Source organism: Hirundo rustica, chromosome 6 (assembly GCF_015227805.2).
Source record: "Hirundo rustica isolate bHirRus1 chromosome 6, bHirRus1.pri.v3, whole genome shotgun sequence".
Taxonomy (NCBI): domain Eukaryota; kingdom Metazoa; phylum Chordata; class Aves; order Passeriformes; family Hirundinidae; genus Hirundo; species Hirundo rustica.
The window spans coordinates 26,384,980-26,401,143 of record NC_053455.1 but is presented as its reverse complement, the minus strand read 5'-3'; the positions used below and the strand labels follow the sequence as shown (position 1 = coordinate 26,401,143).

Sequence of the window (16,164 nt, the reverse complement as noted above, 5' to 3'; positions counted from 1 at the left end):
GGGAGGGGAATAAAATAAAAGCAGGAGTATGGGGCCCTTGTATTTTTTTTTCCCTGTGCTTCAATTTAAAGCAGGGGGATTCTGTCTGCCACATCACTCCCTCAGGTGCTGCCATTCTTGAACTGGAGGCTTAGCCCTCTCCCTGAAGAATTTCATTGTCAGGGAGAAGAGTGGGGGTTCTCCCATGAAGAATTTTAATCACCCTGTCTGTAGCCCTTTTGAAGGAGGCACAATAGTTCCTATAGTAACTACTATAGTGTGGGAGAAAAGGCCAGTGCTCCCGCCCCCAGCCACAGATGGAGAACTCTCTTTGCTTAGATGACTGGAAATTCTTGCACAGCAAAGATTTCATCCTTTACAGTGAATTAAAAAAAAAAAAAAAAAAAAAAAAAAAAAAAAAAAAAAAAAAAGTCTGAAATAAACTCTTCAATGTACAAGTATGTGCTAATTAAGAAACAGTGCTAGTTATCAAGAACACAAAATATACTTATTTCATTGTTGGGGTTTCTAATTTTTAGAAATTCAGAAAAGATGGGGAAAAATGAGATATTTAGGACTTAAGAAACTTTGTCTCCTCCTTCCAACCACGCTACCCCCACCCCCTAAAGAACAAATCCTCTGGGAAGGAGCAGACCTATAAACCCAGTGAAGGTAATTGGAGAATGAACAGGCTCCTAAAACAGATGAAAACTTGCACTATGACAGTCACTTACCTTGTTTCTTTTTTCCATTAATTATGAATGTTTCTCAAGGGAGAGACATATTATGTCTTCAAATCCAATGGTTCCAGTTCAATTATCAAGTGATATAATACCTTCTGCTTTTTTGACAACATTTCAATTTGATCAGATTTAAGTTACTGAAACTAAAAAATCTCTTAAAAAAAGTTTAAAGGTATTAATCAAACTTGAATTTCAAAAGCAAGTTTTGCTAAAATTTCTGCTAATTTCTGGTGATTTTTCAGAGATGAATGACTGAAAATAATAAAGCACACCTGTAATTGTGTTACATAATACTTTCATTAATTAACCAGTTCATTCTTGACAACTAATAGGTTATTCCATGGAAAGTTTAGGTTTACTTTCTCAACCATGGATTCCTCAGCAATGAATTCATGCTCTTTACCAGTGACCAGAAGATAGATATCTAGAATATGAAACATTCTGGTACACAAAAATTCAGATTTGAAGCGCTATTGTTAGCTTTCTAAGTTGAATATCATGTATTGCATTATACATCTTACATGTAGTCCTTTGCGACAAATTTGTTCTGACACTTTATTGCTGTGATACTTTGTTGGTAATGGCACAGTATTAATGATTCCCATAGCTTTACTAAACCAAGATAAAATACCTTTCCACATATGTTACAGCTCCATCTAAGATTTATTTCTTCTTCCCATCTGTGAAGGTGGATAAGAGACTTAAACTTTGGATCATATGATGGCTTACAGTGAGGTAACTGGTGACACAATTTAATTTCTTTGGATACCCTTTCCAAATCAGAGGGCAATATCTCTGCTTACATCATGCTGTTCATCTCTTATCTCACTTTAGATCAGGATTTGAATATACATCTTTTATACAAGATGTCCTCAACTTCTAGGCAGAGAGGTTCTCTCTGGCTGGAGATTTCTTTCAAAACTTAGAATGAGTCTTAAATGGGATATCAAGGAACAATCAATGAGAAAAAAATATTCATCACAAGGTATTAAACATGAAGTAATTATTTTCTTTTGAAAAGCATCTGTGAATGTTAGCATAAAAAAATACTAGTGTAGTGTTGATAGACACTTCATCCTTCCCTGAGGCTGAATTCTCTGTTGTTCATTTTAGCTCTGCAGTCAGCATCTCTGTCTTTTCTAAAACACAGCTTTTAAAATTTTCCAAATTAATCAATATGTCTCATCAGAAAACCCCAAGATTTCAAGATGACATCGTACATCTTCCTGTAAAACCACCTTGATTGCCGCATTGACTGCCATTTTCTTTCATGAAGTTGAAGTTTGGAGTTGCTTATAGAAATCAGAAAAGATACATGTTCATCTAGAATCTACTCTACATCAAGGAAAATATATTAGAAATTGTTTTGCCATTTCTATAGATCTTTCTTTCTACTCTGAAACAAAGAAAAAGGTTACATTTTGGGAAATAGTGTTTAAAATATAATAGTAACACTCATTCTGTGAACTGTTTTGTACATACAATCATGAGACCGCTCAGCTTTTTATGCTCTCCCCTCTGGCACCATCATGTATTTTGTTGATACCTATGGGCAAAAATATTACCCAACCCTATGTGAAGCTGCTGTGTGATTAGCCTGATATGGTTACATATTTTGTGAATAAAGCTGGTAATTTTTTTTTTTTTGGTGGGGTGTTTATAAACTTTCATATTTACATCTGCTCAGGCTTTGCTAGCTAGAGTTTGACTTTATTAGCAAGTCTTAATTAGAGCTCTTCAAGATGAGCTCTGCTTTTTTATAATTCCTCAAGACAGCAGATTGTCCAAAAGGTTGTAGCGTGGTGGCCCTAGGTCTGCCTCTGCTTCCAACTGTACAAAAAATCAACAAAATTGAATAAAAAATATAAGGACTTTGAGACTAGTTGAGAAAAAGCTTTTAGGAGTAAATAATGGTTAAGGGAAATTAATCAAAAAGTTCACTTTAGTTTTTAAATGATTATTAAAACAACCTCTTTGTTTGAATTTTCCAAAACTTTCCACAAAAGCAGTTTCTATGGAGGAGTGTCATCCAAAGTCTCACAGAAGCTTTTTAGGGGAAACTGATTATTGTGCTCATGTTCTACTCTTCCATTCCTAGCGATCAAAGAATACTGCTTCTGCTTTATTAGAACTCTGTCTTCACCAGTAGAAAACCACAGTGATCAGTCTTTGGTCTGTGCTCCCACATCTTAGAACTGTGTTTAAGAGGAAATCCTTCCTCTTCACAATGCGTAAAAATCTTTGGTAGGCAGTCTACGTTTTTCTTTTCCACAGTTTCGCACTTTTTGTAGCACGATTGCAAATGCTCTTGAGGTTGCATCAAGCATGGTTCGACTGCCCCCAAGACACTCTGAAAGGGAGGTGGTTCTTCCTTCACCTCATGCATAGCCAGATTAGTCATTGAGGGAGGAATTTTAAAGAGGAACTTGTGAACAGTTAGAATGTTTTTTTTATGGAATAATCTTGTGGCAGGAATAGACATGTCAGTTTGGATAGTAAAGGTCCAATAGTCCAGTGCCATGGAAAGTAAAACGTTTTCGACAACAGATTCTTCTGCTCCAGCGCTACGAAGTGCACATGAGAACGCAATCTTTTTATCTTCTTGTCACTATCAAAAGTCAATATTTAGAACAAATATTGTTTCAGCCAACTTTTTGATTAATTTGTGCATTCAGGTGTTAAATGTTTTCAACTAAATGTAGGCAATTCAAAATATGACCACATGTGAAAAAGTCTATTCAGAGATGTTTGTTCATACCACTAGAATAGGAAGCTTGGAAGAATTTAACCTGGGTTTGGAATTTGTTTCCATTGTGGTTCCTTCTGCAGTTTGGTACACATCCTTCAGCCTTCTCCACATCTTCATTCCCCCTGCTTCCTGTAACTCAAAAGAAGAAATTTATTTCATGCATTCAGTATTTTGTTTTGGTAGAGAGTCTGCATTTAAAAGGGAATCCACTTTTTTTTTAAAAAAAGATGTGCATCCACACTTCTAAGTCTGTGAAGGTTGCTGAGCTACTTTGATTTATAGATGTTGTGAAATAAATCTTAAATCTCTTGCTTTTCAAGTTTTCTGTGAGTGGCTGAGCTGTGGTTGCTGATGGTTCCATCCACAGGGTGAGAGATTTAGATGACTAGCTGTAGCTTGTGTGATGGAAGCCAGTTCAGTATTTATAGTTTATGTTTTGAAATTTTAGAATAAAATAACATTGGGCCTGCTTAATCCAAACATTTCATTCTGTGTCTTCCTTTCATCTATTGGTAAGCCAACAATTCATTCAATACAAACAAGAGGTTTTCTGCTGTGACTGGACTGTGAGATTGCCATATTTCTGAAAGGTATCAATGTGGTATGCCAAAATGGCATATTTCTTCTGCTGCAAATAGGTATCAAGAAAACTTGAAAGCTCAAGTAAGTAAATAATAAGACAGTGAATACAGATGATCAAATAATTTAAATTTCTCTTGTTCTATATTCATCTCAATATTTTTTTCATTCTTCAAAATATGACGAATGATAGTTATTGAAATGCATGAACAAAGACACATATTTAATATTTATTAATTTATCAGAAAAGAGTTGCAGCATGGCTACCAGAAACATAATAGTTTTCTGTGTAACCCATTATCGTGGTTTTAAAACTAGAAACTGTCATCACCTGACTAAGAGCAGGACACACAAATCCAAGAGTTCTAGGGCTATAAAAATGTCAGTGAACTGAATGGCGTGAAAGTACTACAAGATATTTGTCTACATATATAGTAGCCACAAGTATGCAGTCATTGATAGAGGATTTAATTGACAAATTTTAAAGCTAAGATCTGACCTTCTCTTGTTTTCTAGTTAACTCACTGACGTTAAAGTGATTTCATTTGAAGTATAGAACTGATGGTCCCAATTGTGAAGGACAGATGATGAACTTGTGAGTGTCATTTAAGATTCACAATACTGTTTTAAGGAGTGTTGCACTGACTTCAGGCACTTCATTCAAATTATGACACTAAAATGCTAAAAGCCCTTCAATTGACATCACAGATTTGGATTCAATAAGTAATGGATACATTTTTAAACAGTAGAGGACAGTAACGTAAGGATATGGGCAGGAAACAGAAAATTAATTGAAAAGTAAATTCCAAATGGTAGTGTGTTCAGACAATGTGTGGAAAATATGACACAGGCTAGATGGATGAAGGGACCTGAAGGAATATCAGGGAAGTGTTGCAGGTTTACAGCTTGGGTGGTTTTTTTGGTCTTTAAAAGGCTCTTATGGAGACTACCATGAAACAATATCTAGCAAGCCCAAACTTAATTTGCTTTTTTGTTTCTGATAGATTATAAATGAAATAACTTTACAAAGCATCATGCTGACAGCAATCATGATCAGAATAGTGAAAATCTTTACAGTATAGATATATATATAGATATATATCTATATATAGATATTTTGTTTAGTCCCACAACTAAAGCTGAAGTTTTTCTAGGAAAAACAATCTTGAAGATTTTTCTTTCAAGATATTAGTGTCTATGTCCTTGAATATGAGAAAAGAGGAGGACTTAGAAAATACCAGCTCTACAGCAGTCTCCATTTGTAATTATGAGCTATTGCCTGAATCTATTAGCAATGAAGCCACCCGTTTGCCCAGTATAAATAGCTTAGAATTTCCTGCAAGGAAATTACATGAAACATCAATAAGAAATGATATTACATTTTCAGGTCAATATGACTACCATTACTTGGCATTTATCTTTTCCTACTGATATCATGTTTGGCAGCCAGTATCATGGAAGACTAAGAAATGGTTGCTCCGTATTTTGTTTCCGTTGGTGTTAAATTGGCCGGTTCAGTAATGGCAGTCGTTCATTCTGCTTGTTTTAGTGGACCCTTGATATTTCATTTTTCTTTTCATATATTGTAAAGACAGCAATACATAAAGATGGATTAGTGCTGGGATGGTTTCAGAGGCATTAGTCTCTCATCAGGGTCTTGGGTGTAAATGTTTTTGTACACACTTTAGAAGGGTGCGGAATGAACTTTGCCTCTTCCCTCTGCTATGGATATGCCTGGTTTTGTCACAATGACAGGAAAAGAATTTTCTTGCAGCCGTGTGCCGTCTTTTCTGTGCTCTGGCTTTCTCTGATCATGTGGGAAAGGTAGCCTAGGCCTAAGAGGAAACCTCAGCTTATAGTAGTTGGCTACATTTGGTTATATGCAGACTTAATATCTAGCTTTGTGTCCCTGACATATAGAGTTTAACTGAATATTAGTTTTGGATTTCTCAGCCTTTTTTGTAGTCACTGTTGCCTTTGAAGCATAATAATCTATTACTCACTTTGTACTTTTAACCTATATAATTTAGAAGCTGAAGTTTCCAGTACCTATTCCAGCAACTAACGTGGATGTCTGAGATACTAAAATACTTCTCTACACTGAGATCTTTGATTTGAATACTAGATGTATTTACAAATGTTGGCTTTTTCATGTTGAGTTTATTTCATTTCAGTTTCAAATAATAACATGTTCAGACAAACCTCTCAGATAAACTAGTAGAATAAACTTCCTAATTCATGAGTAGTATTTAGTCCTTAATCCTACATTTCAAAACATTTACAATATGTGTTACCTCTTTTTCAATGGTATTTTTCACTAAATTCTGCATGTTTTCATCACTGTAAACCCACAGGGATCTGAGATATATCTGAACAAACAATTAATTTCCAGATTCATTGGACATTTAAATAGATTGGTTTTTAAAAATTTCTTTTTTTATCCTACAAATTTGAGTCTTAAATTACATGTTAAATAACCAAATTTATATATTATGTAGAAGGCAAAATTTAAATTAACACAGGTGTATTAAGATGCAAAACATTTAAAGAGTTAATGTCAGTGATGAGGATGCATGAGAAATGAATGGGTAGACCTTACAACATAACTGTTTTTTATTCAGTTATAGGTGCCCAGCGCAGGAGAAGTCCCAGTGCCCTTGCCATTGAAGTATTTGAATCACATTTGGGAAGTCATATTTTACAGGTAAAAAAATGGCTTTTCCAAGAACAATCAAAATATCTACCCGGTCATAGTTCTGTATTTTGAATTTGAATAGTTTTGTTGTCAGAACTTATATTGATGAGATTTTTTTTTTTTTAAATGCTCGTATTTCTTCTATTTTGAAAGTCCATATTTGGGAAATTGTTAATGAGAGGGAAGGAGAGGGTTATTTTAGCTGAATGAGAATATTTTGTTGTTTAGAATTTTGCATTAGGTGTTCGCTTGCAGAATGCACTTACGTATTTGTGTGAATGCGTGTACAAACTAGTATTCTGTGTTGGTGATTTGTCTTATGTCATGTAGCAATTTAGGGTTTTTTTTCCTCCACTTTGATTTATGAGTACTGCTTTTCTCCATGATATCCATGATATTGTGGCAATTACATATTACAAATCTGGGGCAATTTGCAGATATTAAAAAATTAATAGAAGCATGCCTCATAGGTGTGCTGAGCTTTGGGCTGAAAACTGGTCTGGTATTTGTCAAACAAGTTTGTCACATGATGCAAGTCATCGTAGTCCAGGAAGACTCAGCTGAAAAACAATGACCTGATGGAAACATTCTTGTGCATGTTTTATTTTGCCAGGGTTACTACTATCTTTCTTAGGCCGAAGTGATTAATGTGGAGTACAAGCAATTAAGAAGAAAATGTGATGGGCTTTGCAGTAAGGCAGACCCAGCACTATGGAAATGAAACCCACACAGTCTTTTCCGAGTGTAGCACTGAATATAACTGCTCTTATTTAGCAATGTACACAGCTTCTCAATGCAAATATATTGTCTGGTGTATTATCTTTTGAGAGGTACGAGAGAGGTAAATTAGGATATTATCATGAGAAATATTCCACTTAATTTGAAATGATTGAGAGCTATCTCTCTGCACTAACTCAGCTGTGGTATTCAAAAGCACTATAGATAATGTCAGAATTTTCACATCTTTATAAAGTAACTAATGCAGAATAGCAACAAAGATAATTTTAGGAAAACATTAAATTAACTAGTAGAATTAATTTCTCTTTGGAACAAGAATCATGAATGGAATGATTTGCTTAGTTGTGCACTCTCGGCAGAGGTCTAGGTCAAGTTTTTGATTGTGTAAGCAAATACTTTTGTTGTAGTTACTATGTCAGAGATCTGCACCAGTATCTACAGTACTGTGTTTGCATATTAGGCAGAAACACCACTATGCTGTCTCATACATGTAGAAAAAAATTAAGAACTAGCAGTTTTTTGATACTTCAGTTTATGTGGTTTGTCAGTATGTTGAGTGTGTAAACATGTTATATATTCTAAAGGCATGTTTTTTACAATATTATTTATAACTCATATATAAATAAAACCTCATTGAGACTGATTTATTTACACTCTTTAGGTATTAAGTGTGACTCTTATGGATGAAAATGAAAAAAACCTAGGATGGCCACTTTTAAAACTACTTGATATTTAAGTTTTTCACTTACTGTGTATTAAAACAATTAGTGACTATTATACTTGTTTTAACTGGATTCCACTTATGGGTCATTGAGGGGTTTTTTTGTGTTGTTCTTTTTGGGGGGGGCAGGGTTTTGGGGTTTTTTTTAAATTTATTTGTAGTAAATTAAGGTGTTTTCAGGATATAACTTCATAATACTACTACTAAAAAAAACCCTCTACTGCACTTGTACTCAAACCTGAGGACTTTAAGTCAAAATTACCATCAGCCTGGTATTGAATATTGGTTGAGGTGTGGCCTTTTCAAAGAAAATGATGTTTTTATCAAAGTACTCCCATGAATCTCTCAGTTGAGAATAGGAATTTCCACGCTAATATTTGCGAGATAGACAGTGATGATGGATAAAGGACAATATGAATTAATAGTGGTGACAGGTTTATCATGGGATGTTAAGATTTTGTCTTATTTTAGCAGAGCAATCAGCCCTCTTTTGAGGAAAACCTGGGTCATGCATTCAAATGCGCCACTTCTAAACAGGTCAGAATGAACTTCAAAGTACTGCCTTGTGGTTTAATAGGTAGAAATATAGTCACCAGAAGACAAGATGATTTTTAAACCAATTGGGCAGACTCTGTGCTGGAATACAGTTCTAACATGTTCTCACTTAGTCTGCTACTCACAGAAATTATTTTCAAATAAGTATCATGATAAGTATTGTTTGCAAGTGAAGTAAACAACCTTGATTATACCTTGGGAATTTTGATTTCAGAGTCTGCTCTGTGAAGAATTTGAATTAATAGTTTGTGTAATCCCTTTTGCTATTAATATTTTGAAGACTGGGTTAAATGTAAGCTCAGAAATTAAGGAGCCTCTCTAATCTTTTTAATATTTTGATACTTCAATATTTATTGATAGACAAATATGCATAATACAGTAGATTTTTGAATAGTAGTTATAGTTTATTAAAATTACATTACAAAACCAGAAATGTAGTCACAACTTGTGATATTTTTACATTTTGAGTCTACAAGCAGGTATACATTATATACATTAGTCATGTCCATACATATTAAATATATGCATTTACATATAATGCTTAGTCATCATTGAATGAAGAATGCTTTCATCCATCATGATGATGATGATTATTATTATGGACTCAAATGTTTAAATACTGTTTAATTGATGACTTATACAGGTACTAAAGGTTTTATCCCCTATGAAGTTGAGTGCAGAAAATAGAAAACTCTGCCCATCATGAGAAAAATAAAAGTAAAAAGTTATTGATTTTGATCTGAGGTAGCATTTTTGCCCGGGTTTCATACAGTTAATTCTGTTCCGTTAATGTCAGACTTCATCAACTCCAAAAAATCAACGCACTATTATCTTTACATAAATTAAGGGATGAAAAATTGAATAAAAAATCCTGACAAAAGGAAATTTATTGCTTTTAAAGGGCTTCATTTGAGTAGGCTGGATGCATCTTTGCATTTCTCTTTTTTACAAATCTAGATATACAAAGAAGCTTATACTTTGCTTACATATGAAATCCAACACTGGTGCACATACTCATTGTGAGGGTGGTGAGGCACTGGCACAGATTGCCCAGAGAATCTATGGCTGTCCCATCCCTGGAAGTGTTCAAGGCTGGGTTGGATGGGGCTCTAAGCAAACTGGTTTAGCGAAAGGTTCCCTGCCCATGACGGGGAGGTTGGAGCAAGGTGATCTTTAAGGACCCTTTTAACCCAAATCAGTCTAAAATTGCATGGTTCTATGTCAAAAAAAATCTCCAAGCCATGGCTGATTGCTGGATATCATGCTGAAGAGATTCTCAGTGGTAGGCTTGAAGCCAAAGGCACTATCCACTCTGTGCTTGTGGGAAAAAAGACACACAAAAGATGATTGCTCAAACACTATTACATCAGCATCTTTATGTCAGTGTAATGTTTTTTATATGTTTTCCAAGGAAAATCACCTGAATTATGAATCGTAGAGTAGGACATAGTGGAGGAGAAAAGTAGAAAATGACAATATGTTAATTAACAAGATCTTTGACAAGATCTTTGATTTGCCAAATTATGGGCTTTATTTTTCTTGTCTTGTACATTCTTTTTCTTCTGAAAAGTGGTGTTATAATGAGAATAGATATATTCTGTTTTATATTTCTGTGTATATATATCTGTCTATCAACTAAATCCAGTAAAAAAGTATTTCTGGTACCTACTATTAAAAATTTGGCTTAAATTGGTTGTAAAAATTAACAAGATTTTCATCAATTTTTCAGGACCTCTGGAATTTTTTTGTGTAACTTCATTGCTATTGAGAAGGTGTGAAAAAGGGTCAGTAACCCCATAGTCTTCTTATGATCAGGAAATGTAGAACTAAATATAGAGAAAAGGGAAAGTTAGTGAATATATTTGCATATGCAAATTAGCTTAATTGATACTGCTTGCCTCTACAGGGATTTTTCATTACAAACTGGAGTGCTACATTGTTCAGCTCATATTGAGTAATTTAGTAACTAATGAGACCAGTTTGCACTAATTTGCATATGATAAATGAGCTTAATTGCAGTAAATAACTTGGAGGCATAATTACTTAATTTTCCTGTGTTGCATGGCTTTTAAGTTCACGTATGAACAACTCAAGATAATTTTGCATATTTAAATTAGTTGCTTTTAAAATTCTTGAACAAAAAAGAACACACCTTACAATTTGAACTGCAAAACAATTAAAAGTATAATGTACAGTATTTTCAAATAAAATTTAATATTTTGAAAATATATATTTCTTCCTTTAAAAACACCAGTGCCTTTTTAAAGATTAAATATTTGGAATCAACAAAATGGACTAGTTTTAAAGTCAGACTAGGATGGAAACATGGTATAAGTAATAATAACAGAAGTGTGTATCTGAACTCTAGTGAGCAGTACGCATTTTGTACTTCTGCATACAGGAGTGATAACTTTCATAATTGCATTCTTTGCTTCAGCAGTGCCTGTTCAGCTGTTAAGAAATTCTAACACTTTCATATAGCACTATGTATAGATTTCATACACAGTAACTTAGATACTTGTTGTCTTAGTAGTGGACATTCAGTAGTTGCACCACTGTCCTACTTAATTTTGTGTGAAGAAATCCTTATACTGGATGGATACTGAAGTGTCAGTGCAACAAAAAGTGCATTCTTTTCTTCTTTTTGTGGGCATGTTCAACTGTGAGCACTGGCATTAACAACTGTTATGGTGTAGGTTTGTACAATGAGTTTCAAAACACACAAAAACAAAGGAACAAACAAACCAAACATAATCCAAAATCAACCTAATTGGAAGACCATAGTTAATTTGTTATGTTATTGCGCATTAGATAATTTTGATAGATTTGATAGAATTGAACTACTGAACTAGACAGAAAAAAAAAAAAACCAACTACTAATCTTATTTATTCCCATAGCAAGATCTGTTTTATACCCATGATTTACAAATAGATGACTATTACTGAATTATCCGCTGTTCCATAAAGGTCCCCATCAACCTTCCTAGAAGCTTTTCCTGAGCCTTGTTGAATGTTATCTTGGAAATTTTATGACACTTGCGTTTCCCTTTTATTTTGTGTTGTCCCTTTCTCTCCCATTAAGTGTTTTGTGGTGAACAAAGGTCTTTGTAATTGCAGTATAAGATTCAGTGAAAGAAAAATCAAGTTCCCATTAAGATCCAAGGAAAAAAAATGTCAGTGAAAACAATCTGACCCTATAGGTTGCATTCTTTATTGAGTCAAAAGTCACAAACTACAAACCGCTTAGAATGACTTGGTTAACAATGTACAGAGGATACCTGTAGTGGATGCCCAGTTGTGTCCAAGATGACCCAACAAAGTAATTGGAAATATGCACAAGGCCTGTAAGCCCTTGTTTTACTTCCTAGAAACCTCTGTATCACCACTGCCTTGATCGTGGAATGTCAGCCTAGAATGGGAGCAGAATCGGAGCTACTTGGGAGCTACAGATGGCCCAAATGCTGCAATTTGGCTTTACCACATGCATTAGTCACAGACTTTCCATGCAGAAAAGGCAGTCTTGGTTCACATGCTTTTCACTCCAATGGAAGCCTCTGATGGTGGATGGAACTTCATGGAAGATTTGTCTCTTTATCTTCATCATATAGAGAAACCATGGGCTATTAAACCCATTGTTTAATTTAACCCATTGTTATTTTAGATTTTCTTTATTTAAAGTCAACAAATAAGCAAACTACCCACATCCTGTGGATGTAAAAAGCCTAATGAATTGCTAGCATTGTGAACAATTGAATAACTCCTCTCATCTTAATAGTTTGATATTCTTTTTAAAATTATTTTCATTAATGTATACAACACTCTAATAATAAGACTAACATGAAACTGTGCAAATATAACCAGTTTGTCTGTTTACTATACTACTGTCATTCAAAGAGGGGCCTTTAAAAATTCTGAGATAAATGTGCAGATGAATACAATTTCTGTGTTTTCTAGTGAATCATTCCAGGTGATACCAGTACCATATAGAGTAGCTGAGTCATTGGTTTGTTTCCTGGAACATGTCAGATAAGCTTTAATTTCTCAGGAAAGAGGAAAATTAATGTTTCTTTTCTCCAAGTGAGCACTCTAACAATCTTCTGTTTGCAGGTAGCTAGTAGTCCATCCCCCTGCATTCCTAAACTGAAGTAAAGCTGTGTTTGTGCACTAGGGGCTGATCCCATCCAACTCTTTGAGCTGTGTAATAGCTGCACATAACAAACTGAACTATATTTGTGAGACTCTCAGAAGTACTCAGGGTCACATGAATGATCAACTGAATGCAAACAAAGATTGTTAATATCTCAGCAGTTACAAAATCAAAGGCTTTTTCTCATCTTCAGCCAGAAAAATTGGAAGTTGTTATCAGGAAAATGTTCTCACAAACTCCTCAAGTTAATGCAGTTTTATCATCCAGTGTGTAATTCAAAGTTATCAAATACAGAAGGTGTAGAATAAAAGACCAAATTTGAAGGGAACTAACTTTCATACCATTTCTCTTTTGTCCAAATGGGTCTTGTCCTTCATTTCTGTCACTATTTTTGTAGCATTATAGACATACTTTTTAGAACAATGGTATTCTATCAAGTTTTCTAGACAAAAAGTGGAAAAAAATTACAGTTTCACAACAGTATTTAATCATGTTTGGAAGATGTTGCTATTAATAAATGATAACTAGATTAGACTATAATAAGGCAATGACACCATTCATTTTTTTAAAAAATCATTTTGCTGGTGAGTATGTGGGTAAAGTTCTCCATACACTGTAAATATGTGTGTTAAGCACACAACCAATTTAGACTGGACAAAATTTGTGAAAATGTTTTGTTAAGGCAAATTAGAGAATGGTAAACAGAGCAAGTTATTTATATTTTTGCAGTAGTGACAGTTGTGGATGATACAAGTGTTGCACACAATTAACAGTGTAATGGAGAAACAGAATTTTCTCCCAAAGGGGAAAAAGTACCAATACTTTGCCTTTTAATCCCATTGTTAGTTAGGTATTAAAATCAGTCAAGAAGTATGAATAATCATAAGTGAACGAGATACAAAGTTCTAAAATTTTTATTTCCTCACAAATGTTTTGTAAAATTCTGCAGTGTTTTCATTAGATAGAGGCAATAGAAAATGAAGAAATTGACTTGTTAAGTCATAGCTGAGTGGAAGTCTCATTTCTTCCAATATTTGAATTATTATAAGGGAGTCCCATCTGACAAGAAGATTTAAGAAGTGGGAAAAGAGACAGGAAAGTGTTGGAGTGCTATAAAATATTAGGGAGAAGATTTATCTTATCATTTACTATTTTCAGTCATTCTGAGTATTACATAATGAGGTTCTCTGTATAACACTAGTCAATGCAGAAATGGTGACATAAGACTAAAGGTGAGGAAGCAGCAGATGGTAGTACTGATGGAGGATTTTTCCAGGCTGTAAAAGGTGTCAGGAGAAAAGACTTCTACTGGCTTGGAAATTTGTGAAGGGCAATTGCTAATGATGATGTCAGTTGTACACTTTCTGAGAATGAATAAGACTGTTCAGCTTCTTGTCTGCATTGGGGTAGAGGGGTAGACTACTAACTGACATCTGTTAGCATGTGTCAAAGGCAGACGAAAAGAGAAAAATGTGAAAAGGCCGACAAAACTTAGGGTATGTAGGAGAGCATAGATCTGTGCTGTCTGAAAGTAAAAATTTTGGGATGAGGTAGAGGTTAAGTTATGCATCAGTAGCCAAAAATAAAGTGAAAATTAAATAGATTAATTAAGAGGAAATAGTTGTTACTGATCAAACCCACAGCAAAGCAATTGACAAAGAGCCCTGCATAAATGCAGTGAAACAGAACAAGTACATAGCAAGTCGGAACTGAATGTTTGGAGATCATATAAAAGTTCTGTGGGGGAATGATTTCTATAGGGCATATGTTGACTCTACTCTGTGTACTTAACTTTTGAATCTGCGCCTCAATTGTCAAGTACAGCCTATATTTATGATTTTTCTTCCTGACATTGTGGCATCTAGAGAGTTTGGGTACAAAACCGAGGAGAACACAAAATGCTCTCAACAAAATGCAGTCCAGAAACTGAACAAAGGGGGGAAAAAAAGGGCATTTATTTAATCTTTATCCAAAATCAAAAGCATTTAGTATGTAACCATGTTTTCTCTAGATAGTTGATGATTATGCAGTTCAACTTAGTAATTCCAAAACAGAGATGTAACAGTAATAAATGGGATGCTGTAGTGCCTTAGTATAAACTGAACAGTGATGGATTTATGATGTAAGAGATTGTATATATCCTGATGAAAGTATAGCTTTCTAGGAAAGATACAATTCTAAGTAGACAGGACCAAAGAATATTAAATTAGGAAGAAAATCTTAAAACCAGCAAGAGAGGAGAATAGCAGCATACTAAATGCTGTGTTGAGGAAAGAGGTACACAGTCTACTTGGAAGCAGCAATTTGGGGTGACATGAAATGTGTGTTTATTAATTGTTCAACCATACATGAGATAAACACAGTTTAAAGGCAGGAAGTCAGTATAAATGCTGAAATGTTGTGAAAAAGAGTCATAGGACTCTGGTAAGAAATGAGTACTGTCTTGCTTTGCAGTGTGCCTTTCCAGGGACTGGGCATCTCCAGTAGCAGCTTTCTCTTTATGATTTGAGGATAATGCTATTTCGTCTTTCTGCTTCTTTCTGTAGATTTCTATAAAATCTACCTAGGCATCTGTTGGTGCTTGATCAACAGTCGCCCTTCAAGTACTTTGTAGATTGACAGTCTTCTCAGAAGATCATACTCTTGTCATAAAATTGCAAACTCTTTACCTTGATGTTAATCTAGTTAGAAATTTAGAAATCTAATTGTTCATTTTGTACTAGTTTAAGTGATTCAGGGTAAAGATAAGTATTTAAAGCTGAAAGTAAGCAGAAAAATCTCTCAGAAATTTTAATGTTGTAGGCCGCTATTCACTGTTGGATGCTCTTTTGCACTTTAAACATGTGTAAATGCCATTGCATGCTATGATATGGCTCTGGTGTTAACGCCGGTTTAAATTATAACAGAGGTTAACTTGATACATTGCATGATTCTAAAAAGGGCTAGGAACAAAGGCTAGATCAGAATCTGAAAAGGTTAAAGGAGTTGCACAGACAGCACTGTTACAAAGGACATCTCAGGTCCATTAGCTGGAACACGTAGCAAGAGAATTTCCTGGGTTCAGGAGACTCAAAAGGTGCTAATTTGCATACTCCAATTTGTCCCAGTCATAGAAAATGCATCAGATTGACTCCATAAGGGCAAGGCTTTCAATCTGGAGTTATGGCAAAGGTACTGCATCTGAGCACTTGCTGCCCAAGGGGTTATATGCTAAAAGGAGACTGGGGAGGTGTGGGAAACAGCAAATTGTTTTGCAAG

The 16,164-nt window shown here is 34.6% G+C and overlaps 1 protein-coding gene across 4 annotated transcripts in view; it reads left to right on the top strand.

Annotated features, from left to right (window-relative positions):
* NPAS3 (neuronal PAS domain protein 3) overlaps positions 1-16,164 on the top strand; it is a 596,430-nt gene that overhangs the window by 293,047 nt on the left and 287,219 nt on the right. For all 4 annotated transcript variants that reach the window (XM_040067722.1, XM_040067721.1, XM_040067724.2 and 1 more), the window contains one exon: positions 6,672-6,754. In XM_040067722.1, coding sequence (XP_039923656.1) covers positions 6,672-6,754 — 83 coding nt within the window. The remainder of the gene's footprint in view (positions 1-6,671; positions 6,755-16,164) is intronic.